This window comes from Pongo pygmaeus, chromosome 8 (assembly GCF_028885625.2).
Source record: "Pongo pygmaeus isolate AG05252 chromosome 8, NHGRI_mPonPyg2-v2.0_pri, whole genome shotgun sequence".
NCBI classification, from domain to species: Eukaryota; Metazoa; Chordata; class Mammalia; order Primates; family Hominidae; genus Pongo; species Pongo pygmaeus.
Window position 1 is genome coordinate 7,852,810 of NC_072381.2, and position 27,831 is coordinate 7,880,640.

At 40.5% G+C, this 27,831-nt stretch overlaps 2 protein-coding genes across 7 annotated transcripts in view; one reads left to right on the top strand and one right to left on the bottom strand.

The window, feature by feature from the left end:
- KIN (Kin17 DNA and RNA binding protein) overlaps positions 1-7,390 on the bottom strand; it is a 36,027-nt gene extending 28,637 nt beyond the window's left edge. For 2 of the 5 annotated variants that reach the window (XR_008504895.2, XM_054503448.2), the window contains exons 1-2: positions 7,083-7,297; positions 2,347-2,441 (exon numbers count right to left, since the gene is read on the bottom strand). Coding sequence is in view for 3 of the 5 variants with exons in the window: in XM_054503448.2 (XP_054359423.1) it covers positions 2,347-2,441; positions 7,083-7,196 (209 nt within the window). In the remaining 2 variants the exon portion in view is untranslated. Of the gene's footprint in view, positions 1-2,346; positions 2,442-7,082 lie in introns of all 5 variants that reach the window. The other 3 variants (XR_008504894.2, XM_054503450.2, XM_054503449.2) reach the window with 2 other exon arrangements.
- Positions 7,391-7,392: 2 nt separating this feature from the next.
- Positions 7,393-27,425, top strand: ATP5F1C (ATP synthase F1 subunit gamma). 2 transcript variants are annotated; one of them, XM_054503451.2, is made up of 10 exons: positions 7,393-7,527; positions 15,346-15,380; positions 16,293-16,424; positions 18,241-18,445; positions 19,023-19,166; positions 19,278-19,342; positions 21,910-22,065; positions 22,399-22,495; positions 26,598-26,634; positions 27,283-27,425. In XM_054503451.2, the coding sequence occupies exons 1-9, from the start codon at positions 7,472-7,474 to the stop codon at positions 26,602-26,604; spliced, it is 897 nt and encodes a 298-aa protein (XP_054359426.1). In that variant the 5' UTR covers positions 7,393-7,471; the 3' UTR covers positions 26,605-26,634; positions 27,283-27,425. The 2 variants fall into 2 exon arrangements, with proteins under 2 accessions (XP_054359426.1, XP_054359427.1); XM_054503452.2 differs by lacking the exon at positions 26,598-26,634.
- Positions 27,426-27,831: the final 406 nt, after the last annotated feature.

Here is a 27,831-nt window from a genome sequence, read left to right on the forward strand (position 1 = left end):
TTTAAGGATTAAGTTAAAAGTCAGTCGGGAGTTGAAATTTTTTGTCTTGGTAAAGCAGTCATAGAAACAGTTACAACATACCTTTGGAATGGGTCCTTCATGAAGTCTGTTAGTGCCACTGATGGTGGCATAATGACCCCAGTCTATCTATGACAACAAAACTGCCCTGATTCCACGTGAAATTGGCACTTAATATGTCCCTCTGAGGTGGGCACACTGTATTAAGTGCTAGATAAACATAGGTGAATAAGACATAAATCTTAACCTTCAAGGAGGTCACAATCTAGCAGAACCAATCATAACAAAAGTTAAACTGAAAAAGAAATGTAATAAAATACCATTGAAAGAGTCACAGGAGATGCCCAGAGGTGATTTCGTTGTGGGCGGTGAAGGGTAAATAGAACCCTAGAGGTGAACTGCAAGAGAAAGCTATTTCCAGCTGGCACAGAAACATGAAAGCCTCACATATCTGAGAAATGGCCTAATTTGACTAAAATTTATGGCTGATAAAAATGAGAGTGAGAGTGAGGGTAGAGTAGAATAAGGGAGATGAGGTGGCTGGTAAACCAAAATAAGGTTTGGCTAATTTTTGAAGTACCCTGAATGTCATGTGAAAGAGGCTGAGTTTTGTGCAGTCAATAGAAAAGCATTAAATAATTTTGTTTGGCCTGGGTACAATGGCTCATACCTGTAATCCCAGGACTTTGGGAGGTCGAGACAGGAGGATCACTTGAGCCCAGGAGTTCGAGACCAGCCTGGTCAACAAAGTGAGACCCTGTCTCTACACACACACACACACACACACACACACACACACACACACACACACACACACACACACACACACACACACACACACACACACACACACACACACACACACCAAAAAATTAGCCAGGTGTGGTGGTGTGCATCTACGTTCCCAGCTACATGGGAGGCTGAAGCAAGAGGATCGCCTGAGCCCAGGAGTTCAAGGCTGCAGTAAGCCATGACTATGCCACAAAACAAGACCCTGTCTTAAAAAAAAAAAAAAAGGCCGGGCGTGTTGGCTCACGCCTGTAATCCCAGCACTTTGGGAGGCTGAGGTGGGTGGATCACCTGAGGTTAGGAGTTCAACACCAGCATGGCCAACATGCCAAAACCCTTTCTCTATTAAAAATATAAAAAATTAGCAGAGCGTGGTGGCGCATGCCTGTAATCCCAGCTACTTGGGAGGCCGAGGCAGGAGAATCACTTGAACCCAGGAGGCAGAGGTTGCAGTGAGCCAAGATTGTGCCACTGCACTCCAGCCTGGGCAACAAGAGCGAAACTCTGTCTCAATAATAATAATAACAATAATAATAATTTATAAACCAATTTTTTTTAAAAACTTGTTTTGATTTCTATGTGTTGATATGTCTAACCCACATAAACAGAAGTTCTTGGGGTCTTCAATATTTTTTAAAAGTATAAAGGGGTCCTAGGACCAAAATGTCTAGAAGTTTGGAAAGAAAGAAATGGTAAGAAGCAAAGAGATGTTTATTAATGGTAATGATAAGAACAGCTAATTTGAATTGAATATAGGCACCCTTCTAAGCACTCATAAAGTGTTAATTCATTGACCTTCATATAAACTCTATGAAGGATCAGCAACACTTAGAAGAGGTTGCTATTTTTAGTGCCAATTTTTTTTTTTTTTAGATGGAGTCTTGCTCTGTCACCCAGGCTAGAGTGCAATGGTGCAATCTCAGCTCACTGTAACCTCTGCCTCCCGGGTTCAAGCAATTCTCCTGCCTCAGCCTCCTGAGTAGCTGGGATTACAGGTGCCCACCGCCACGTCTGGCTAATTTTTGTATTTTTAGTAGAGACGGGGTTTCGTCATCTTGGCCACACTGGTCTTGAACTTCTGACCTTGTGATCCACCCGCCTCGGCCTCCCAAAGTGCTGGGATTACAGGTGTGAGCCACCGCGCCTGGCTTCTTAGTGCCATTTTACAGATGAGGAGAACAAACCACAGAAAAACTTAAGTAGGTCATCCACAGGCATACAGTTTTTAAACGGAGAAGGATTTGAGTTTGGAAAGTCTGAATGTAGAACCTATGTTCTTTGTCACAATTGTGTTAGAATGAAAGACAGTTTTGTATATTTGAAGTGGAAGACAGGAAAAACTAAGTTGTGAGAAATAATTTTGTAACAGTTTTATACTATGATTAATTTTCAAAAGAAGATAAAAACTGAGCATAGAGAGAATACAGTTATGTTAACATATAAGAAATAATAGAACTTCCAATATTTAAAATATTAACCATCTATTAAATGTTCAACTGAATAAAGCTTATAAGATAAAGAGTTCTTTGAGTTACTTACTCTGAAAAATAATCCATAAACTGCTGAGGATTTTCTGAAGCCAGCAATAGTTGTCTCTGATGAGATTCGGACATACAATGACACTTGAAGCCATTCTACAAAAAATGTAAAAGCAATAAATTCTGATTTAGGTCATCAAAATGGGCTCTAAATAGAAGTATTTAGTTAAAACCCAAAAAATCTGCTCTTTGATGATAAATTAAAAAATAATCAAATCACTAGCTGTAACTACTCTATCAGGTTTTCAAAAAAATTTTTTATAGAGTTGAGCTTTCAACTCTGCTAATCAAAGAATAATCCTTGAGATCAAAGAGACAGCAAAAGAGTGTTGTAGAAAACAGACATTAATAAGAAACATACCAGGCACAGAAACAGAAGAGAGATTCCATTTTTTAGACTTAAGTTAATCAATTCTTATTGAGCACCTACTTTATACAAAGTGTCAGACAAGTGCTCAAAGGAGTAAAATGGGTCATTAGTGAATTTCCACCACAGAAATTACTTTTGCTCACTTTCCTCTACTTCAGCTCATTATCCAAAATACATTGCCGCATATTATATTAACTTTGTTAAACATATTAAATCTGTACCTTCTTAAAATGACTGGAAAAAAACATACAAGTTTTGACTTAGTATACCTCTCCTTAATATTTGAACCTCATTCTTCACTAGTAATAGAAACAAAAAATGCGCCTTTCTTATATTCCCTACCTCTATCTGAAGCACAGGCACCCAAGCCAGGAAACCAGACAACATCCTAGATTCCTTCTTTTCTTTCCACCTTCAATTTAATAGGAAGTCTATTCAGCTTCTTAATAACCCATATCCAGTCCCTCTGATCAATCTCACCGTCCAGATTTCCACACTTGATTTTGCTTCAAATAGTTTCCTAATCTTTAGATCATGTACCTCTTACACAATTTGTGCCTCATCTGTGCCCTATAAGAATCATAGTTATTATTTAAATTTATTTTTTAAAGAAACTTGGTATCAGCCTCATAAATAAAAAAACAGTATTGCTTTCCATAAATTAAAAAATAAAATAAAATGAACAAACAATAAAGTTACTAAATCCTAGAAACCCAGGAGTAGATTAGGGGGATACCCTGGCTCTGACCTTCATTCCCTTCAGTCTTCCAGTATCAGGAGATTACAGAAAAGAATTAATCCTTTACTCCTTTCCCATAAAAATTGCATCTCAGTATAACATTTAAGGATGGCCAGACACAGTGGCTCATGCCTGTAATCCCAGCAATTTGGGAGGCCAAGGCAGGAGGATTGTGTGAGCCTCCGAGTTCAAGACCAACCTGAGCAACACAATGAGACCTCCATCTCCACAAAATATTTTTTGAAAATTAGCCAGGCATGGGTGGTATGTGCCTATAGTCCCAGCTACTCGAGAGGCTGAGGCAGGAGGATTGCTTAAGCCCAGGAGTTGGAGGATGCTGTGAGCTATGATCGAGCCACTGTACTCTAGTCTAGGCAAGAGTAAGACGCTGTCTCAAAAAGAAAAAAAATAAGTTTAAGGATAACCAAATAGCCCTAGTTGATGAGCAAAAGCTCATTTGTACAAAAGCATGGCAGCCAATCATAAATGTTAAAAAAAAATTAGAAAAATAACCTCTTTGCAACTCCTAATAAAATAACTGACTCAGGCAAGGATGCTAAAACACACAGGTAAAAGGTTAATGGGAAACTAGATATATAGGCATGATTTCTAAGTATTACCCCAATACTCACTTGCTCTTACAAGGGGGAAAATATTACTTTCTAATATTATTTACAAGCTGTCACCTTTACTCAATTTAAGTACTACCAGACATTATTGGCTTCCTTATATGATGCTATATGAGATATACAAGATTACCTATAAAGAATACTATAGGCTGGGCATGGTGGTTTGAGCCTGTAATCCTAGCACTTCGGGAGGCCGAGGCAGGAGGATTGCTTGGGAGTTTGAGACCAGCCTGGGCAACATGGTGAGACCCTATCTCTATACAAATAAAAAAGTTAATTAGGCATGGTGGCAATCACCTGTGGTTCCAGCTACTTGGGAGGCTGAGGCAGGACGAGGATTGCTTGAGCTGGGAAGGTCAAGGTTGCAGTGAGTCATGATCGCGCCACTGTACACCAGCCTAGGCTACCAATTGAGACCTTGTCTCAAAAAAAAAAAAACACAAAAAAACCATATTCCTCCCTGCAAATGTTTAACATGAAATTAATCTATCAAGATCACCTACAAAGTATTCTTTCTCCCCAAAATGTTTAATCTAACCCAATCAAAGCTTTTAGATATAATTTCCAGTTGACAGAAACTACGAGTTAGAAGGCAAAAGACAACCAGAGGAAACAAGTCAACATATATGGGATGCTACAGGACAACAGCCTGGCCTCCTCTCTTCAACAAGTCAATGTCAAGAAAAAGAAGGCTGAGCGCGGTGGTTCACATCTGTAATCCCAGCACTTTGGGAGGCCGAGGCAGGTGAATTACCTGAGGTCGGGAGTTTGAGACCAGCCTGGCCAACGTGGCAAAACTTCGCCTCTACCAAAAATACAAACATTAGCCGGGTGTGGTGCCAGGCACCTGTAATCCCAGCCTGTAAAGTAGCTGGGACAGCTACTTGGGAAGCTGAGGCATGAGAGTCACTTGAACCCGGGAGGCAAAGGCTGCAGTGAGCTGAGATCACATCACTGCACTCCAGCCTGTGAGACAGGCGAGACTCTGTCTGGAAAAAAAAAAAGAAAAAGGGGTGGAGGGAAAATGGGTTATATTCTAAATTCAGAATATAGAGAGAATTAAATTTAGAGAAAACTAAAAGTCCTAATAACTCAGAGCACAGAGGACTTTTTGGGCAGTTAAACCATTTTGTGAGATTTTATAATGGAGAATACATATCATTATGCATTTGTCAAAACCCATAGGATGTACAACACCAAGAGTGAACCCTAATGTAAACTATGCATTCTGGATGATACTGATTTGTCAATGTAGTTTCATCCATGGTAACAAATATAACACCTTGTTGCAGGATGTTGATGATGAGGGAGACTGGAGAGGGGTGCGGGGGTCCTAATAACCAAACCTATAACAGTCTATTGCTTTTGATTGAATCTTGATTTCAAGGAGCAGTTGGAGGACAACTGAGGAAGTGTGAATGTGTATTAGATGATAAAAAGGAACTTCTATTAATTTTGTTATGTTGATGACATATACTATGGTTATATAGAAAAGTATCCTGAAATTTTACAGATGCCTATTTAAGTATTTAGAGGTGAAATATCCTGATATTGGTATTTACCTTAAAATATTTTTTAAAAAGTAAATATGGCAAAATTACTTAAAGTGTTAAGTCTGGGTGTTACAGACTGCATGTTTGCCTCCCCTCAAAGTTCATATATTGAACCCTAACCCCCAAGGGAATGGAATTAAAAGGTGGGCCTTTGGAGGTGACTGGATTTAGATGAGGTCACAAGGGTAGAGCCTGCATGGTGAACAGGATGGGACCGTATCTCAAAAAAAAAAAAGAGGAAGAGAAGTTTCTAGTAGAACTTGCTCTATCTGCTTTGTGAGGATAGAGGCCATTTTGCAAACCAAGAAGAGGACCCTCACTGGAATCTGACCATGCCAGCACCTTGATCTTGAACTTCCCAGCCTCCAGAACTGTGAGAAATAAATTTCTGTCATTTAAACCACCCAGTCTACTGCACTTTATATGGCTGTCCAAGCAGACTAAGACATTATTAGATAATGGATATACAGGTATTCATTAATAGAACTAAAGAGAATAACTGTATCAATATTAGTATGAGTCCCACCTAAAATATCTCTTCCTTCACTTGCAGAAACACTGGATTAGATTATTCCAATTGCCTCAGTGTTCTTCCACCCTTACCCAATCCAGTCCAATCTCCGGAGAAAAATATGATCACATCACTAGCCTGCACAGCATTCCATCAACCACCTCTTTAATGGGGAAAAGTGTAAATTCCATAGTGCAGCATATAAGGCTTTTCAAGATCTGCCCAGACTCCTTGAGCCACTCTATATATACTTCACTCATTTAAAACTCAGCGACAATCCTACAAGTAGGTGAAATTATTATTCCCTCTTTACAGATAAGTAAAGGGGAATATAAGTAAATAACTTGCCCAAGACCACACGGTTGGTAAGTGGACCAGCTTGACTTTAAATTTTGACAGTCTGATATATCCATAAACCAGATAAATCCATAATCTTAACCACAATATTATTCTGTGCCCGGTACAGTGTAGGTGCTCAATAAATGCTTGCTAGATGAGTGGTGTGGAAGAGCTTAGCTCTCCTTTTTCACCTGATCCCAAAAGAGGAGTGAATCCTAACCACCCTGTTTCTCTTAAGAGTCAAGTCAAATCAGAGCTGATGACTGTTACTGGCATTGCCCGGGCGTCTAGTATTGCAGTATCCCCGCCCCTGTGAGGGCTGCAAAACCTTTTCTGATTTCATTTCTTTGGTGGTGGGGATTGGACTGGGGAGGAATGAGGGGTCGCAGAACACAGGCTGCCCGCTGGGCCCGGGGGCTGCGGGGAGGGACGCCTCTCATGCGCTGAGTAGTTGACTCGCCCAGTGCAGACCTCAGAAGCCTCACGACCCGGACCCCGGGAGCCCCAGACCCGCGCCCTCAGCCCCGCGTCCAGGACCTGATCCTGGATTGCCAGGGGCCCTCCTGGGAAGACGGGGCCACTCCGGGCCCACTCACCTCGTCCCGGCACTGCTTCTGGCACATCTGGCAATACCAGCGTAGCTTCTGCAGCCCCTTGGACTTGATCCTGTTGGCGATAGCCTTGGGAGTAAGAAAATCCGACTTCCCCATGGCGACCACGGCAGCGATCACTCTCTAGACCACAGTACTCAGCCAGCCGGAAACGGAACCGGGCTGGCGGCGGTGGGCGGGACAAATCCCAGCTGAGAGGCGGAAGGAGGTGGGGCCTGGGAAGACTGGGTTGCAACGGTCGCGAGACTCCCCTTGCCGTAGCGCGAAGAAACGAGACTGAAGAAGAGAGCGAGGTGGGAGGGGGCGCGCTGGGGAGCTTCCGCGCATGCGCGCTGAGGCCTGCCTGACCGACCTTCAGCAGGGCTGCGGCTACCATGTTCTCTCGCGCGGGCGTCGCTGGGCTGTCGGCCTGGACCTTGCAGCCGCAATGGTATGGCAGCTTGCGGGAAAATCGGCAGGACTGCAAGGGATGGAAGAGCTTGGGCACGGGGCAGGGAGGAGGAGATGGGCGCGGGGGCAGATCTGGAGTCGCAGGGCCTAGCTGGGCCCCTGGCCCCTCGGAGGCGCCGGGTAGCGGGGACTGCAGGAAGCGGCTCTGAGGTCGGCAAGGCGTGCGCAGGGCCGGGCTCCGGCGGAGCAAGGTCCTGCCCTGTTCCCTGAGGTCGGAGGGCCACCTGGGATCTCGGGACTGCGGCCTGAGTCCAAATTGACGTCTGGGCGGTCTTGAGTTCCCTCAGCTAATCAGGACTTCCTGAGCTTCCGCTGCGAGCCAGGCCCCCAGTCTCAGGGCCTGCAAGGTGACGGGAGCCTGAGCAATAGCCCAGGGGAAGGTTAAGTTGTGCTTTTTGTCCTTGACGCCCTTTGAAACCCTCCAGGGCTGGACAGAGTGACCCTTTAAGATTCGATCGAGTCAGAGAGCGCGGCCGTCGAGCACCTGCCGTGTTGCAGACGCTTTGCTGGGTGCTGCAACAGCAAAGGCGAACATCCTAGATGCCTCTGAGGGTGGTTTTGGTGCAGAAGGGACCGTACAGATCTGTCTGAGGGCGGGGAAGGGAAGGACACCTAGCACTACCTTGAAACCACTTGCTGAAACCGTAACCCTGCAAGGTCATGAAATTGCCCCCAGGTCCTGGGGGAGGAGTTCGGTGGGCTTTAAGTGGCATTTGTTAACTGACAGGCAGTTAAAGGGTGCCACGAGCCTCGAGAATTTTAAACATTAGTTCCGGGTAGGGGGACCTGGGCTGGGGGAAATGCATATTAGAAGGCCCGGGAATGGGCAGGTAAAAGTTGGTTTGTGGGTGGTGCTGTTCAGTTTTGAAGCCTGACAGAATCTGGAAGAATTTCAGACACGCTGCTAAGGGGATTATAGGCTGTGTCGTAGCAATTCCCTGCTCTTAACAGTATGGAGGATTTCTAAGGCGCTACAGTGCTAAACTAGATTTTTGTATCCTAATTTATATGAAGGGACCATAAAGCATTAGTTGAAATAAATACGTTTTTCATTAAGCAAATAACTGATAGTAATATACGAGATTTTCAGAATGATATCTGATGTGAATTAGCCACATAAAATTTTTGGTGGCTTGGCCTTGGAAGTCAGATTTTTTTTTCTCTAATATGGAAAAAGAACATTCATGGGAATTAAAAGGTCACTGTAGTTGAATTCTCAGTTGTATAGATTGTCCCACTTGTTAACCCTCAGCAGACATTAGCTGAGTGCTTGCACTGCACCCGGTGGTACTTGGAAAGTGCCAAAATGTGGTAGTGAACAAATAGATAAGGTCTCAGTCAGTTTCCTGGGACAGTGCCTGGCTTGCAGTGGTGCTCTGCGAACATCAGCTCTCCTGTCCTTACCTCTTGCCACGCATTAATGTTATCTGTCAGTATTTTTAGGACCTTAGTTTCTAAGTTGATCTTTTAAAAAGTGGAAAGAGTTTCTGAAACAAAGAAAATATTTTACAAAAAATTTTAGAAATATCTTTTTTTAAAGCACCTGTAAGATAATTTGAAGCTCTTTTAGTGAAGGATCGAAATAAGAGCTCTCAGTTCAAGACAACTACTGTTAGGAGCTTAAATCGGAACCACAATCAGCATATAAAGGTCCTAATCCTGACCTTAATCCCTTTGGAATATTGGTTTTAAATCATCAATCAACAGTGTTCCACTATGAAAGCATATTCTGTTCTCTTCTTTTCATGTATTCCTTCACTCCTGGTGCTTAATGTCTTTCCTGCCTCTTCTGCCATTTCTCTTCCCATGAATTATAATTGCCTTTTGAATTCAGAAATTAAAACCACTCCACAGAATTAATTTGGAAGGGGAAAAAAAGACCTTTGTCTTAACGAACCATGAAAAGGCATATTTCCATGCTTCTGTCTTGATTACTGGAAGTTTTTTAAAGTATAATTTGTTATTGTTTTAGTTTTAGTTTTCAGAAAGGTTACGATACTAACATAAACTAAACATTAGGCTTACTTAAATTCACAGTGGTTATTTTAATAGTTGTTAGGGTATCGGCAAAATACTCTAACGTTTTGAAAATTAAACTTTTTTTTTAAAGCAGCATATAAGAAAATGGAAATTAAAAATTTGAGAGAAAGAGTCCCGGATTTTACTGTCTTCAAATTTGGGAAAAACATATTTCTATTTCTTAGAGTTCAGTAGTCTCTAAAATGGAACTGTTTTATAATAACGTGTCAGTAGTCATAAACTACAGACACCGATAAGGAGATGGCATTTCAGGAGAGAAAAGACAAATCGTCATCTGAGACCATGAGGGCAGATATTTACTAATAAATGTAAAAAATGTGAGGCAGCAGAGTGTAGTACTGTATGAAGAGAGAAACTCTGTAGCCAGCCCTGAAGGGCTCCATTCAGACGGCAGGGATTGAATTCTGATTGCCACTTAGCAGCTCTGTGACCTTGGGCGGGTTACTTAGTGTCTGTCCCACCAGTTCCTCATCTGTCAAATATATGCAATAAAAGGGCACAATTCAGTGGGTTAGCGGGAGGATTAGAGTATTTGCAAAGCATGTAGGACAATGGGAGAAATGCTGATAGGGATCCAAATGCTGTATATCAGTAGAGAAATGAAGAGTTTTTAAGTACAGTTTCTACATCAAATGTAATGTAAGAAGATTGCTTGGACTTGCGAAAAGAGGAAAAGAAGATGCAGTTGGGCTGGGCGCAGTGGCTCACGCCTGTAATCCCAGCACTTTGAGAGGCTGAGGCAGGCGGATCACAAGGTCAGGAGATCAAGACCATACTGGCCAACATGGTGAAAACCTGTCTGTACTAAAAATACAAAAATTAGCCAGACGTGGTGGTACGCACCTGTAGTCCCAGCTACTCAGGAGGCTGAGGCAGGAGAATTGGTTGAACCCGGGAGGCGGAGGTTGCAGTGAGCTGAGATCGTGCCACTGCATTTCAGCCTGGTGACAGAGTGGGACTCCATCTAAGAAAAAAAAAAAAAAAAAAAGATGATGCAGTCATGGGTGTGGGTTAGATAAGTGTGAAGGAGTCAGTTTTTGCTGGTGGCAGGTAATGGACTTTTACACATTTAATATCAGAATTAGAGTCACTTCATAATTTTCTTTTCCTTGAGGATTAGCCAATATTGCTTGTTTTTTAAGTTTTTATGTATCTTAATATACTCCTTAAAAATCTCTCAAACTATAGTTTCTTGGAAGGGTGTCATTCCTGACTCCCTCCTCCACTGCCTTCGTCAGCTGTTATAACAGTGCTGTGGGATCATGGTAGATAGTGGTAATCCACAGTCCACTTGATTCTCCCTCCACTGTGTTTCTTAGTCTCCCGAGGATCTTAGGACGTGCAATGATTCAGAGCTTTATCTCCTCATTTGCAAAACTTTTATATTTAATAAAGGAAGCTATCCCTAAAGAGAGTTCAATTACCTCATCACTATTCTTACTCAAATTGTACCTAAAAATTAAAGTAGTAACATAGACATCTTCAGAATTAAATGAAAGCTAAACATGAGAGTGCTTTAAAACACATGAAATTAGGACAAATGCATAGCATTATCACAAAAGATGCTACCTCTTCATACCTCTGACTTGGAGTACTTAAGGAAACCAAAATATGGTACGCAATTCAAATTTGTTCCATATGGTATTCTCTGACTAGAAACTTGTGTCAGTTGAAGTGTCTGCCTAAAACAATAATGTCCAAGAGTGACTTGTTATAACCAATAAATTTTGTGTTCAGGGAGAAAAGTCATTACTACACCAAAAAAGGAAGGTTGGCCAAAAACTGGTATTACTTTTCAAGTGTGATTATGAAAAGCTGTTGTAGTAGAACAGTCATGGCAGGTAGTTTGTGCTCTGAAATAACAGAGCTTGTCAGGATTTGCCAGCTTTTATCTTTTCCTTTAGTAGATTCATTCTTAAAACCAAACCTAATATTTTTCGTGCTGTAGTGGGAGAATCACCTGAGCGTAGGAAGTTGAGACTGCAGGGAGCCATGATCACACCACTGCACTCTAGCCTGGGTGAGGGGAGTGAGACCCTGTCTTCAAACCCCAAAAAACAGAGATCCACTCTTTTTGTTATACAGTTCTATGGATTTGGACAAATGCATAATGACATGTATCCACCATTACAATATCATACCAAAGAGCTTCACTGCCCTAAAAATCCCTCCTCTACTCTCCCCAAAACCTGACAACCACTTCTCTCAACTATTGCTTGATCCTCGGCTTTTCTGGCATGTCATAGCCAGAATCATACAGTATTTGGTTTTTTTCAGATGGCCTTCTCTCCCTTAGTAGTATGCACTTAAGGTTTCTCCATGCCTTTTTATAACTTAATAGCTCCTTTGTGGTTTTGGCGAATAATAGTCCACTGTATGGATGTATCTGAGTTAGATTATCCATTCATGTATTGAAGGGCATCTGGGTTGCTTCCAACTTTTGGCATCATGAATGAAGCTGCTTTACATGCTCGTGTGTAGGTTTTATGTGGACATAACTTTTCATCTCAGTTGGGTAAGTTAAGACCAGGTTTAGGTTTGTAAAAAACTACCAGAACATCTTCCCAAGTGGCTGTGTACTATTTTACATTCCTGCCAGCCATCAATGAGAGTTCCTTTTGCTCCACATCCTCATCATCGTTTGCTGGTCAGTTTCTTGGGTTTTATCCATTCTTGGAGGTGTGTAGTGATATCTTACTGTTTTAACTTGCAGTTCTCTAATGACATGATACTGAGCATCATCTTATGTGCTTTTTGCCATCTGGTTGGTTTTTGTTTTTGTTTTTTGAGACAGTCTTGCTCTGTCACCCAGGTGGAATGCAGTGGCACCATCTCTGCTCACCACAACCTCCACCTCCTGGGTTCAAGCAATTCTTCTGCCTCAGCCTCCTGAGTGGCTGGGATTACAGGTGCCCACCACCACACCTGGCTAATTTTTTGTATTTTTAGTAGAGACGGGGTTTCACCATGTTGGTCAGGCTGGTCTCGGAACTCCTGACCTTGTGATCTGCCTGCCTCGGCCTCCCAAAGTGCTGGGATTATAGGCGTGAGCCACCGTACCTGGCCCTGCCATCTGTTGATCTTCTTTGGTGAAGTCTCCAGACCTTTTGCCCATTTTTTTTATTTGGGTTGTTCTCTTATTGCATTTTAAGAGTTGTTTGTTTTGGATACAAGTCCTTTATCAGAGATGAGTTTTAGAAATATTTTCTCCCAGCCTGTGGATTGACTTTTCATTCTCTTCACGGTATTTTTCACAGGACAGAAGTTTTAAATTTCAGTAAAGCCCAACTTAATTTTTTCTGTCATGGATCATGCTTTTGGTGTTGTGTTTAAAAACTCATTGCCAAACCCAAGGCACCTGGATTGTCTCTTGTAGAAGTTTTACGGTTTGGCATTTTATATTTAGGCCTGTGATTCATTTTAAGTTAATTTTTATTAAATTTGTAAAGTCATTGTACAGATTAATATTTTTGCATATTAGTGTCCAGTTGTTCCAGTGCCATTTGTTTGTTGAAAAGAATATCCTTTTTTCCTTGAATTGTTTTTGCTTTTTTATTACTGTAACTTTAGAGGAGGTCTTAAAGTCAGGTAGTGTCAGTCCTGACAATGTTGTTTGACTTTTCTAGGTCTTTGGCCTTCCTATATAACCTTGAAAATCAGTTTATTGATATCCACAAAGTAGATTTCAACTAAAATCAAACTTGCTGAGATTTTAGTGGATTTTTAAAATTGTAAAACACATGGAACATGAAGTTTATCATTTTAACCATACAATTGTGTGCGGGCATTTTTAACTTCATACTCCAGTAGTTCAGGGCTGCTGTAGAGGAATGCAACTAGCTTTTTATATATACTAACCTTATATCCTGCAACCTTGTCATAAATGCTTATTGGTTCTAGGAGGGGCTATTTTTATTCTTTGGGATTTTCTACATAGATAATCATGTCATCTATGAACAAAAACAGTTTTATTCCTTCCCTTCAAATTTCTATGCCTCTTATTTTCTTGTCTTACTGCATTAGCTAAGACTTCCAATATGATACTGAAGAAGAGTGATGAGTGGGGATTTCCTTGTCTTGTTCCCAATCTTATGGGGAAAGCTCCTAGCCTCTCCTATTAAATCAGGGATTTTGTGTGTGTGTTTTTTTTTTAGCAGGTTGAGGAAGTTTTCTATTCCTAGTTTGCTGAGAGACTTTATCATGAATGGGTGTTAGATTTTGTTGGATGCTTTTTCTGCACCTATTGATTGTATGATTTTTTTCTTTAACCTGTTGACGTAATAGATTATATTATTTGATTTTTTAATATTGAACCAGCTTTGCATACCTGGAGTAAATCCCACGTAGTGATGGTGTATAATTATTTTTAATACATTGTTGGATTTGATTTGCTAATACACTGTTGAGGATTTTTGCCTCTAACCTATGCTCATGAGAGATATTAGTCACTGTCCACCAAGGTCATTCAATTAGAGAAACCTTAGATCATTCTTACTGCTTTCCTTTCTGCTACGAATGTACATGTGAAGAAGTTAAATGCTTGCAAATCTAGTCTCCTATTGCTTTGCCAGCATCTTCATCCATGTTTTTGAGGTCTCTCGTGAGGCTGTGGCAGCCTACGTCCCCATGTCTTTCGTGTTCATCAAAACTCCAACTTCATTTTACGCTTGTCACTGCCATGTGAGATACTTTGCTGAAATACTAAACTGATTTGTGGGCTTATAAACATTCATTTCCCTACTAACCTACGAATAAGATTTAAACTGATTTGCTTGTTTTAATATTTAAAAATATTAATTATTTAAAGTAACAAACCCAACTCATGTCTCCAGTTTCCCCTTCTCCATTTCTGACTCTTTCCTGAACATGAATCCTCTTAAAATGACATTCTGTTCCCAAGAATCCCTTCCTTACGTCTCTACTTTGTGCACACATTTCATCATGCTCAATTCTCCTGTGTAGCTTTGCCTGCAAACACAGGCACTTTGTATGGATTTGAAGGCAGAAAGATCATTTAATATTTTTTAGCATGTCTTCCCCCATTGGGGTAGGAATTCTCTCATATTCATCTTTCACCAACATTTCATTTAAGTCTAATCATTTTGACTTCTGCACATTAGCATTTCAATTTTAAAGACTTGAAAAAAATACTAAATTTTATGTAAATGTAATTTTTCATGAACCTTGTTTATAAGGTAATAATATGTCAGAGACCATGTCGTGTTTACCAGTGCCTGGAATGTAGAGAATCTTGGTAAATGTTTATTGAGCTGAATTGAAAAAGTTAAGAATCAGTTTATATAAACTACTTTTACACGTGTAGTCATGTTTGACTATATCATTGACTCTGTTACTGGAAGAGGTTGCTGTGAACTAAGGAAGTTTTTAGAGTGGCTGGCCTTGATTTAAAGTATAGTTGGACAGCTTAACAAGGGGAGGGGCTTTTCTGTCATGGAAACAACATAAGCAAAGATATGGAGGTGGGAACGGAGCATGTGTGAGTCAATAGAGCATGTTGACTTCTGAGAAGGTGGTGGTACAGACAGGCCAAATAAAAGGAGGCCTTCAATACAGGGATTCGCGCCACTCCTAAGGGATTTAAATATATGTCTGTTCATATACATTCTGAGTCCTGTATTTGATAGATTGTTTCTTTATGGGGTAGTCTTTAAATAAATATATTAACTCTGAAAGTTCTTCTTGTATAATGGAACTATTTTTCAAAAAACTGAAACATTTTTAAAACTTTTATCCTCAGGATTCAAGTTCGAAATATGGCAACTTTGAAAGATAGTAAGTATGTTGTTTGTCTCAAAATGTGAATTAAGAAAAACTAAATTTTGACAAATACAAATACTTTCAGAAATATACTGCTTTAGCCCATTGTGTATTTGATCAAAACTGACCAAATGGATTTCCATTGTATGTTTGGGACATTGGACTTGTTCTGAAAAGACCAGTAAGAAAGGACACCTGAGAAAGCTATGTTCTGTTGTTTATAGAATGATCATGATATAACTAGAAAAAACTATACCAGTGTGGGTGTAGGTGAGTGTATGTGTGGGAAGGGGTAAATTATGTTATATATAAATAATATTATGGAATATGTGGTTAAGGCAACTTTCAATACCATCCATTTAATGTTTTAAATGTATATTATTGTCTTATGTTGCATTTGCTTGTCCTAAGTAGTAGCTAGTTTTGCCTTCCTTTTATTAGTAGTATTTCTGTTTTTTTTTTTTTTTTTTTTTTTTTTTTTTTGAGACGGAGTCTCATTCTGTCACCCAGGCTGGAGTGCAGTGGCGCCATCTGGGCTCACTGCAAGCTCCGCCTCCTGGGTTCACGCCGTTCTCCTGCCTCAGCCTCCCGAGTAGCTGGGACTACAGGTGCCCGCCACCACGCCCAGCTAATTTTTTGTATTTTTAGTAGAGACGGGGTTTCACCATGTTAGCCAAGATGGTCTTGATCTCTTGACCTCGTGATCCGCCCACTTCAGCCTCCCAAAGTGTTGGGATTACAGGTGTGAGCCACCGCGCCTGGCTATTAGTACTAGTTCTAATATTAAGACTGGTTTAGTATCATGCTGTTTATTGTTTATCTAAGTGCTCATTATTCTGCCTTGCACTTTAGAAAAATATTTCAATAAATTCACAAGGAAGTTATACTGTTATTCCTTTGTTTTAACACAGTACTTTTATTTTTCAGTTACCAGGAGACTAAAGTCCATCAAAAACATCCAGAAAATTACCAAGTCTATGAAAATGGTAGCAGCAGCAAAATATGCCCGAGCTGAGAGAGAGCTGAAACCAGCTCGAATATATGGATTGGGATCTTTAGGTAAGGGAAGAGTGTAATTCATAAATTAGGAAGAACTGTTTCACACAAAGAAGACTACTGATGACTTACATTTAGAGCTTACAGCGATGTCAAGCCTATTCGAGCACTTGACATGTACTTATTTTTCATCTACATCCACTTGACACGTAATGATAACAACCCGTGTAGGTAGTACAGGTAGGGACTGTTAGAATCCCGGCTTTCCAGTGAGAAAAACGGAAGCACACGGAAGTTAAGTAACTTGCCTAAGATCACATATAAAAGGATGAAGAGCCTCTGTTTGGACCTATGTGATTTGGTGTCAAGAGTCTGTGTATTTGTTAACCATTATACATGGCCATATTAACTTTTAAAATATTCTGAAATTTTCCCAGTTATTACGTATACCATCAGAAGAACTTGGAAACCGTGTGTTAGATGCAGGGGCTTAATTTCATCCTGTGACCTTGTAGTGTGGCATTTTACGACTGCAGCGTGGGCGGGTGGGAGGCATTGCGGTGGAGAGCTGACCGAGTGGTCATGGATATGACTCGTGATGGTGTTTTGAGAATCCGAATGATGTTGAAGCAGGAAAAGCAGCTGAGAACCTTCATTTTCAAGATACTTAATCACCATTCTTATCTTTTCAAAAGCATGAAGACATTTTTCCTTCAGAAATTTATGTAATCCATCCTTAATTAGTCTTCTTAATGGAAAAGAGATGAGATATGGCAGTTAAAAAGAATTTATATTGTGTTTTTAGATGCTTTTATACTTATTTGATTATGAATTTATCTTGGAAATAAAGTTGTAAAGAGCTGGAAATGGGAAAGAATTGTAATTACATTCTTTCTCTTAACTTTTTTATGATCATGCTGTCTTATCCTGAGTTGAGGCTATCTGAAAGAATTTTTAACTTAAGGAAGATTTATGCATATTTGATAGTAAAGAAGATCATGCAGTGAACCCCCTGTTTACTACCAAATCCTCAATATCTCAGCTGACAGCTGTCCTTTGTTTTTTTATGTGTGTGTGTGTGTTTTGTTGTTTTTTTTTTGTTTGTTTTCTTTTTGTGTTTTTTTTTTTGAGATGGAGTCTCATTCTGTTGCCCAGGCTAGAGTGCAGTGGTGCAATCTCAGCTCACTACAACCTCCCCCTCCCAGGCTCAAGCGATTCTCCTGCCTCAGCCTCCCCAATAGCTGGGATTAACAGGCCCCCACCATCACACCTGGCTAATTTTTGTTTTTTTTTGTTTTTTTTTTTTTTTTTTGAGACGGAGTCTAGCTCCGTCTCCCGGGCTGGAGTGCAGTGGCGTAATCTCGGCTCGCTGCAAGCTCCGCCTCCCGGGTTCACGCCATTCTCCTGCCTCAGCCTCCCAAGTAGCTGGGACTACAGGCACCCACCATCGTGCCTGGCTAATTTTTTTGTATTTTTTAGTAGAGACGGGGTTTCACCGTGGTCTTGATATCCTGACCTCGTGATCTGCCCACCTCGGCCTCCCAAAGTGCTGGGATTACAAACATGAGCCACCGTGCCCAGCCGATTTTTGTATTTTTAATAGATACGGGATTTCACTACGTTGGCCAGGCTGGTCTCAAACTCCTGACCTCAGGTGATCTGCCCACCTAGGCCTCCCAAAGTGCTGGGATTACAGGCATAAGCCACTGTGCCCGGCCTCAGCTTACAGCTGTCCTAAGAACACCTGCTTACACTAGGCAGTTGCCAGCTAAATTTAAATGCATATTTTGGAAATAACCAACTGCTTTGTAAATTAGAGATTTATTGTATTTAGTGTAAATTGCATATAAAAAAATTACTGCTTTTGTTTGTTTTTAAGCTCTGTATGAAAAAGCTGATATCAAGGGGCCTGAAGACAAGAAGAAACACCTCCTTATTGGTGTGTCCTCAGATCGAGGACTGTGTGGTGCTATTCATTCCTCCATCGCTAAACAGATGAAAAGCGAGGTTGCTACACTAACAGCAGCTGGGAAAGAAGTTATGCTTGTTGGAGTTGGTGACAAAATCAGAGGCATACTTTATAGGTAATTTAAATATATATTGTTTATTTTCATAAAGATGCAAGCACGAATAAATCTTCTCTCAAAAGTTTTGACAAACTCTAAAAACCTTCATCAATAACAAGGTATATTCTTCGGGGCCTTTTTTGGTATATTCACAAGGGGGTGTTTGTTTCCTTTTTCTTTTTTCCAGGATATATTGGAACATTTCTGTTTTCCTTCCCCTGTTTTCTACCTTTTCTTCTTCATCCGGATCATAAGTTGAATGCCATGTGAATATCAAAAGCTATCGGCATTAAGCCAAATGAGGCATCTGAGGAGCTGTTACAGCCTGGAAATGTTAGCAATAGTTCATTAGGATTAGAAGGAGAGGAATAAAGGCAAAAAGAATATAAAACAGACCTCATTTTTAGTTCTTAGTTCTTTGCAGGTGCTGAAGGAAAGGAATTATGATAGTGTGTGGAAGAACTCAGGAAATCACCACCACCCATACCCCAAAAGACCTGATCTATGGTGACAATGTTTTCTCCTGCCCGTCCCCTGTGCTCTTTCAGCAGAAATCTTGTTAAACTAGCTATGTGAGCTCTTGCTTTTCTTATAGGACTCATTCTGACCAGTTTCTGGTGGCATTCAAAGAAGTGGGAAGAAAGCCCCCCACTTTTGGAGATGCGTCAGTCATTGCCCTTGAATTACTAAATTCTGGATATGAATTTGATGAAGGCTCCATCATCTTTAATAAATTCAGGCAAGAAAGATTTAGAAATCAAAGCTTTTTTATGTTCATGCTTTTGTTCATATTTTGAAATAACAGTTTAAAAATTATTTTGAGATTTACATTTGTTTTTGTCAATTCTAGGTCTGTCATCTCCTATAAGACAGAAGAAAAGCCCATCTTTTCCCTTAATACCGTTGCAAGTGCTGGTAAGTAGTTTTTCTATGATACATATTTTTTGACATGTAGAATGGAGAGATTTGTACACTAAGGCAGACAGTGTCAAGATATCTGGTGGTAGCTGTAGCAAATGATTTGGGGCTGTTTCTTTTTTAGATGGAGTCTCGCTGTCTCCCAGGCTGGAGTGCAGTGGCACCATCTCGGCTCACTGCAAGTTCTGCCTCCTGGGTTCACGCCATTCTCCTGCCTCAGCCTCCCTAGTACCTGGGACTACAGGCACCCGCCACCAAGCCCGGCTAATTTTTTGTATTTTTAGTAGAGACGGGGTTTCACCATGTTAGCCATGATGGTCTCGATCTCCTGACCTCGTGATCCACCTGCCTCGGCCTCCCAAAGTGCTGGGATTACAGGCATGAGCCCAGCCTTTTTTTGTGTGTGTGTGTGTGTCACCCAGGCTGAAGTGCAATGGCATGATCTCGGCTCACTGCAACCTTCGCCTCCCGGGTTCACGCCATTCTCCTGCCTCAGCCTCCCAATAGCTGGGATTACAGGTGCACGCCACCACGCCTGGCTAATTTTTGTATTTTTAGTAGAGATGCGGTTTTACCATGTTGGCCAGGCTGGTCTTGAACTCCTGCCCTCAAGTGATCCACCTGCCTTGGCCTCCCAAAGTGCTGGGATTACAGGCATGAGCCACTGCACCCGGCCGATCTGGGGCTGTTTCTGAGAAGTGCCATCTCTTGACTTCCATGATACTTAATTCAGTCATTGTTTGATAACTCCTGCTCTGTCTCCCGGGCTGGAGTGCAGTGGCGTAATCTCGGCTCGCTGCAAGCTCCGCCTCCTGGGTTCACGCCATTCTCCTGCCTCAGCCTCCCAAGTAGCTGGGACTACAGGCACCCACCATCGTGCCTGGCTAATTTTTTTGTATTTTTTAGTAGAGATGGGGTTTCACCGTGGTCTTGATATCCTGACCCCGTGATCTGTCCACCTCGGCCTCCCAAAGTGCTGGGATTACAAACATGAGCCACCGTGCCCAGCCAATTTTTGTATTTTTAATAGAGACGGGATTTCACTACGTTGGCCAGGCTGGTCTCAAACTCCTGACCTCAGGTGATCCGCCCACCTAGGCCTCCCAAAGTGCTGGGATTACAGGCATGAGCCACTGTGCCTGTTTGGTACAGTTTGATAACTCCTGCTCTATTCTGTCATTAATTGAAAAATCAGTATCTATTGAGGTTCATCATTAGATTTTTTTGTCCTCAAGGATTGAAGAGCGTAGCTAGAAACTGGCTTTGCAATTTATGTTTGGGACCTCTAACTACAATACAACAGAAGCTCTAGAATAGAGAGTTGAACAGTGTTCACAGCTAATTTACATTGACTGACTCAATTCTCTTGTTTTATTGTTGGAATAAAGTCCTCATTGATCATTGAAGCATCCTGGAATAATATTCTGGAACTCAGTTTAGTTTTCTAAGGCTTTTTTCCCTTGTATATACCATCTATTTTCTAATACTTCATTTATTTTCAAGTATGTACTTTACACGTTAATGTTGCTGAAATTGAGATGGCTCTACCAGCCAATGGAACATCATTTAGAATTGAGTACATTTTTTTCTCTCTTATTGAGAAATAAAGTAGGTGTTACAACCAGTACCATTTAATGAAATATAGTATTTTGATAATATATAGTACTGTGTCACCACTTGACCCCAATGAATGAATTTTGAAATGTACTTCTAAATTTCTACAACATTAAAACTACAATTCATATCAATTTCTAGTTCTCCCACTCTTTCATGTGCTTTGAAAGGTTTTCCCTCTCTCATTTTCCAGATTGATACATTCAGATTTCTTCAGTAATCAAATGACTAAGTTGGAATTACCGCACAGGTTGAGTATCCCTTGTGTGAATGCTTAGGATCAGAAATGTTTGGGATTTCAGAATATTTTCATATTTATAATGCAGTATCTTGGGGACAGGACCTGAGTCTGTACACCCTATACACATAGCCTGAAGGCAATTTTATGTAATATTTTAAAAAATTTTCTGCATGAAACAAAGTTTCAAATGCACCCCATCACACAAGGTCAGGTGTGGAATTTTCCACTTGTGGCGTCATTTCAGTGCTCAAAATGTTTCAGATTTTGGAGCACTTCAGATTTTGGACTTTGGGATTAGGGATGCTCAACCTGTATTACACTATATTGGTTTCAATTCATTATTATTCTTTTTTACTGGAAAAAGCATTGAGTGCTTACTGGCTTTGTAACAGGCACATGGTAATGCTGTCCAGAGGGCTTCATAACCACGAAATATAGTGCAGTTATTTCAAATGTTGACCTAATTTTTCTAAAGTTACACATGTGGAATAGAATATCAAATGCTTTATTTACACATTATATTTTGCTAAAAATATGCTATCATCTGTAGTGTGGCAATAGATGAAATTATTAGAACAGATTCATTTACCTTATCTTGCATTAATTTCTGCTCTGTAATTATAAAGGAGTTTTACACTGAAAAGCTGTTTTTGATGAATTAGTATTCGTTCTATATAACTTCAAAGAAACTCATCACTTGTTTTAACAGACAGCATGAGTATCTATGATGATATTGATGCTGACGTGCTGCAAAATTACCAAGAATACAATCTGGCCAACATCATCTACTACTCTCTGAAGGAGTCCACCACTAGTGAGCAGAGTGCCAGGATGACAGCCATGGACAATGCCAGCAAGAATGCTTGTAAGTACACAATATGGACAGTGCCAGCAGGAATGCTTGTGAGCACACAGTGAATCTCAGCTGAGAGGAGTCCATTGCCGAGAGTAGCATCAACGACATTAACATGGTATTCCTGTACCTGTAAGAAAGTATATCTTGATAGGTAGTTGATTTGCAAGTACTGTGAAAAGGTATCCTATGGAAGATGTAAAAATATCTTCATAACATTATTTGAGAGGCCAATTTTTGGTATCCAAAAATCTCTTACTTTTAAATTAAGCAACAGAAGTTAGTTAACAAGTTATTCTACTCTAGTTTCAGATTTTTTATGTAATCTTTTTGTTTTGTTTGTAGCTGAGATGATTGACAAATTGACATTGACATTCAACCGTACCCGCCAAGCTGTCATCACAAAAGAGTTGATTGAAATTATCTCTGGTGCTGCAGCTCTGTAAGTAATTGTATATTGTTGCCTTCAGAGAATTTTTTTTCCTCTTGCTGTGTCTGCTTGTTTGGATGCTTAAAAGTTTTTTGTTTTTGTCTTTTGAAGTTGAAATGACTCATTGCTGAATCTTGCATCCTAACTCTTAGGCTATAAAGATGTGGTAAAAATGGGATCTCTTTGCTTTATTTTTATTGTTTCAGCTGGAAACACTCGGGCTTAGTTTTCAGTTTTCTAAAGGATTAGGAATGGGATGTGGATAATTCAGTATCATTTATGAAATCTTTTTTTGGAATTTAAACAATTGTAAGCCAAGCTTTCTGAGTTACAGGGCTAGTTTCAGATTTGGTTTTACATAAATCTATAAACCATTGCATGTTGGGAAGGTCCAGGAATTTTTTAATCATTATATTTTCTATATCAGTACCAAAAGATAGTATAGCCATCCCTCAGTATCTGCAGTGGATTGGTTCCAGAACTCACTCTCACCTCCCCCAGGATACCAAAATCTGAAGATGCTCAAGTTCCTGAAATAAAATAGCACAGTACTACATATAACAAATGCACATCCTCTCGTATACTTTTAATCATCTCTAGTTATAATGCTAAGTAAATAGTTGTTGTATTGGTTTTTGTTTTTATTATTTTATCATTATTTTTGTCTTTTTTCCAAATATTTTACATCGGCTGTTGGTTGAATCCATGGATACTGAGGGCCAACTATATACTGCTTTCCTCAAGAACATTTCTTAGTTGTTGAAAAACTTTAATGTTTATGAAAAAAAGGTTAAGCTAATGGGAATTTTATTCACAAAGTTATGAAGTTGAATACCCACTACGTGCACAGCACAGTGCTAGACACAGTGTTAATGACGTGATTCTCTCTTTTAAGGCACTTACATTCTAGTAGGATAAGAAACATACAAGTAATTGTGATTAGATAAAACGTGTAGTAAGTTCTTTTTGACTCGTTGGTTCTTACCTCCTGCTAATCAGTTGCCATGCTCTTTAAGTTTTACCTTCTAACTATCTCTTGAATCTTCCCCCTTCTTTATGCCCACTTAATGCAGATCCTTGTCATTTCTCTCCTGGGTTCAAAAAGGTAATTATTTGAGTGCCCCTTAAGTGTCAGGCCCTGTGCTAGACACTGAGGATACAGTGGTAACAGTATTTGCCTTCAGAGAGCTCAGTCTTAACAGTAAAGGCAGACACTAAATAAGAAATCACAGCAGAACAGAGGTTACTAAACTGTGGCCTGGAGCTAAGAATGGGTTCTACATTTTTAAAGGGATATAAGAAAAAGGAGAGTGATAGTGTGTGACCCACAGAGCGTAAAATACTTACTGTGTGGCCCTTCACAGAAAAAATTTGCCTATTTTTGTGACAGTGTTATGAGGAAAATAACAAAATCCATTCTCTGTTATACAGTCATTCTGCAGAAACACTCGATGTATGTGATCCTATATTTTCTGGTCACCAGCACTCTTCCCAGTCCAGTCTCTCACCATTACCATTTCTCACGTCCTTGAACCTCAGCCACCTTGATCTACTTCCAGATCTACAGATTCGTCACTCTTTCTCGCAACCAGGGAGTGGCATGTGCTGCAGCCTGAAAAGCTACTATTTCTTCCCTTGCTCCCTTGATTCTTCATCTGACTGCCTCCTGTGTATCCTTCCTTACTCAGCTGGGGGAATCCTTTCTTCCAGAAAACACTCCTTCCTTCAGTCTGAGTGAGGCAGCCTTCTGTAGCATCCTGTCTTCCATTTAGCTTAGCTCTTACAGCCTTGTATCAGGAATTGGCTTTTTATTTGTCTGTGTGCTCCTCGAGGCTAGGATGGGACCATATCTTATTCACTTTTATGTCCCCATTGCCTGGTACATACCTCCTTCGTGAATGTTGAATGAATGAATGAAATGCCATGTGTATTCAGAATTGGAAGTTCAGAAGAGGGACAAATAACATATTATTGGGTGTATGAAAATGTGGGCCCATGGTTTTAAGAGTCAGGGAAAAGTTCATCACTATTTAAAGTGTTCCTTAAGTGTTACTTTTCAAGGGCAGAAACTGGGCAGAATGCCAGAGAGACACAACTAGAACTTTCTGAGCCAACAGAGAGCTTTGTGTAAGTTGTTAGTTGGATCCATCAGCCTTGCTATCCTAAGCATTCTTCTTATTTTACTTTCTAAGCACAGCTGTGTTAGGACTAACCCATTCACAGCCTGGTCACCAATGTTCTATCAGCATCACAGAATACTGTCTCATGGTGTCTAGCTTGATGAACTTGGTTAGGATACTCTCTCTGTTACTCAGCTTTGTCATCTGTAACATGGGGACTAATACAAGGACTAAAACCCTCTATTAGCCATTATCTTTCTTGCCATCTACCCCATGTTAAAGCCAGGCTGATTTGTTCTTGGATCTTAAGTGTGACAAAGGCTGGGGGAAGGAACCACATTCTGAAGGTTTGTGGGCTGTGTGAGATCCGGAGAACCCAAGGGGGTTTTTTTGCTCTTGAAAAACGAATGTTAGGTATGACCTATGATGATACAACTTCTGCAAAATTGAGGACCGCCTATTTCTTCATTAGAAATGCAGGAAACCTGGCCGGGCGCAGTGGCTGACGCCTGTAATCCCAGCACTTTGGGAGGTTGAGGTGGGCGGATCACAAGGTCAGGCGATCGAGACCATCCTGGCTAACTCAGTGAAACCTTGTATTTTGTACTAAAAATAAAAAAAATTAGCTGGGCGTGGTGGCGGGCGCCTGTAGTCCCAGCTACTTGGGAGGCTGAGGCAGGAGAATGGCATGAACCCGGGAGGCGGAGCTTGCAGTGAGCCGAGATTGTGCCAGTGCACTCCAGCCTGGGCAAAAGAGCAAGACTCCGTCTCAAAAAAAGAAAGAAAGAAGTGCAGGAAACCTATTTAAAAGTAACAAAATCAGCTGGGTGCATTGGCTCATGCTTGTAATCCCAGCATTTTGGGAGACCGAAGCGAATGGATTGCTTGAGCCCAGCAGTTCAAGACAAGCCTGAGCAACATAGCAAGACCCCATCTCTACAAAAATGAAAAAATTAGCCAGGCCTGGTGGCATGTGCCTGTTGTCCTAGCTACTCAGGAAACTGAGGCAGGAGGATTGCTTGAGCCCAGGAGTTTTAGGCTGCAGTGAGCTATGATCGTGCCACTGCACAAAACCAAGAATTTAGAAAAAGGAATCCACATAATTGGAAATTGAGTATTAAGTTTTTGCTTCCTAGGAAGGTAGTCTAAATCCTTATACAGAAACTTAGCTATGCAGTGCCAAGGTTGGATTGTTTGTGAATGGGCTTGCATGCTCTGTAACCTATCAGTTATTCTGAATCAAGACTTGAATATTTAAACATACTTGGAAAAGAAAAAGATCAAAAAACAAAACAAAATAAACATATTTGGCTATTTAGTAATACAATTAAGAACATGAGCAAACCATAGTATTTGAGGTCCAAGTATTAGTTGCCAGCCTAAAAACGAAATATGGCCGGGCGCAGTGGCTCATGCCTGTAATCCCAGCACTTTGGGAGGCCGAGGCGGGTGGATCACCTGAGGTCAGGAGTTCCAGACCAGCCTGGCCAACATGGCAAAACCCCGTCTCTACTAAAAAAGTACAAAAATTAGCTGGGCATGGTGGCGGGCACCTGTAATCCCAGCTACTTGGGAGGCTGAGGCAGGAGAATCACTTGAACCCGGGAGGAGGTTGCAGAGAGCTGAGATCACGCCACTGTACTCCAGCCTGGGCAACAGAAGGAGACTCCATCTCCAAAAAAAAAAAAACCTCTAAATATATTGTGGTAATTTATAGGAAAATTGTAATTTAAATTACATATTCATAGTCTTGCCTACTTGCATGAGCATGTTTTTATTGCTTCTTACCTGGATTGAAATCTATGACTTTTTATAACAGTCATTGAGTCTGTTTCAAAGGAATCTTGTGGTAAGTATTTTTGCATGATATACTCAAGGTATCAAGTTGAACAATTGACTTTTTTCCATTGGAAAGCATATGTGATTAACTAGCATGGATTACTTCTTGACCTGCTTGTTTTGTGTTTGTCTTTTTCTTCTAATATAATAACCAGGGATTAATGAAAATCAAGTTCCATCCTCAGACAAGAGGTAAAGTTCACACATTCTTCCCATGTCTGTTCAGAAAAGAAAGCTATTCAGATATAAGTGAAGCTAATTTAGTAATCCTAGAATTGTCCTCTGAGAGATTTAGATGGATGGGCCACTTCATAGTAGCACCCAACTCACGGGAGCACCTGGGCAATGCTAGTGGACTTTTTTGTAGTAAGTGTGTTGATCATAGAAAATGTAGATATAAGGAAATAAACTTTGAGGATAGAGAATTAACATTATTTTGAGATATTATATATAGGTTGTGAAGAGTGGTGGTTGTCACACTTTATGGTCTCCGGACCCCTTAATATCTGATTGATCTAGCAGAAGCCAGCTAGATTTTCATCTGTCTCTATTCATTTTGTTGTGATGTCATGGATCATGTGGCCTCTGGAAAACTCTACTGTATACTCGAGAATGAGAATAAAACAGGCAAAATAACATTATCATGAAAATAGTTTTGCCCTCATGAACCCCATGAAAGGTTCCCCAGACCAAAATTTTAGAATCACTGGTATAGAGTAACACTTTATTATGTAAATTCAGTTCTCTGTACCCCACTTAAATATGTATTATTATCTCTTGACATTATTTTCCCAAAAAATGCTGTTTGATTTTTTACTTGTTCTGTACTTTGTTTTTCAGGTAAAGAAGGAAAATTCAGCCAGTTGATTTTGTTTTTAGCTTACTGCTGTCTTTGTCCGAAGAAACTGTTCCTCCATTATTTGAATTACTGAAGACAGCAAGATATTTGTAAATTATCTTACAATAAACAACTTAAAATAAAATCATTGTTTTTCTTATATATAAGAACAATAGATATAGTTTTTGAAATGAGATACTAAAACATTTAAAAATATTAATATGCTACTATTAAAATTTTTTAGTAGAAGACAATTTAAGAGGCTCTTTTGATTTGATAGTGCTCCACTGACCTTAAAATGTCTAGCCTCTATGGGGACAACGTAGAGGGAAAGGGCTGCAGCCACAGCCTCAGCCCAGTTTTCTGCCTTATTACAGCCTTAAAGAACAGTCAACAAGGCCAGGCACGGTGGCTCATGCCTGCAGTCCTAACACTTCAGGAGGCTGAGACTCAAGGTGGGTCACTTGAGGTCAGGAATTTGAGACTAGCCTGGCCAACATGGTGAAACCCTGTTTCTACTAAAAACAAAAAAAAAATACAAAAATGGTGCG

Bases quoted from the DNA above. Each gene is read 5' to 3' on its own strand.
- ATP5F1C (XM_054503451.2), top strand. From the start codon at position 7,472: ATGTTCTCTCGCGCGGGCGTCGCTGGGCTGTCGGCCTGGACCTTGCAG. The intron at 19,167-19,277 runs GCAAGAAAGATT...TGTCAATTCTAG, and splicing joins ATCATCTTTAATAAATTCAG to GTCTGTCATCTCCTATAAGA. The intron at 22,066-22,398 runs GTAAGTACACAA...TTTTGTTTGTAG, and splicing joins CAATGCCAGCAAGAATGCTT to CTGAGATGATTGACAAATTG.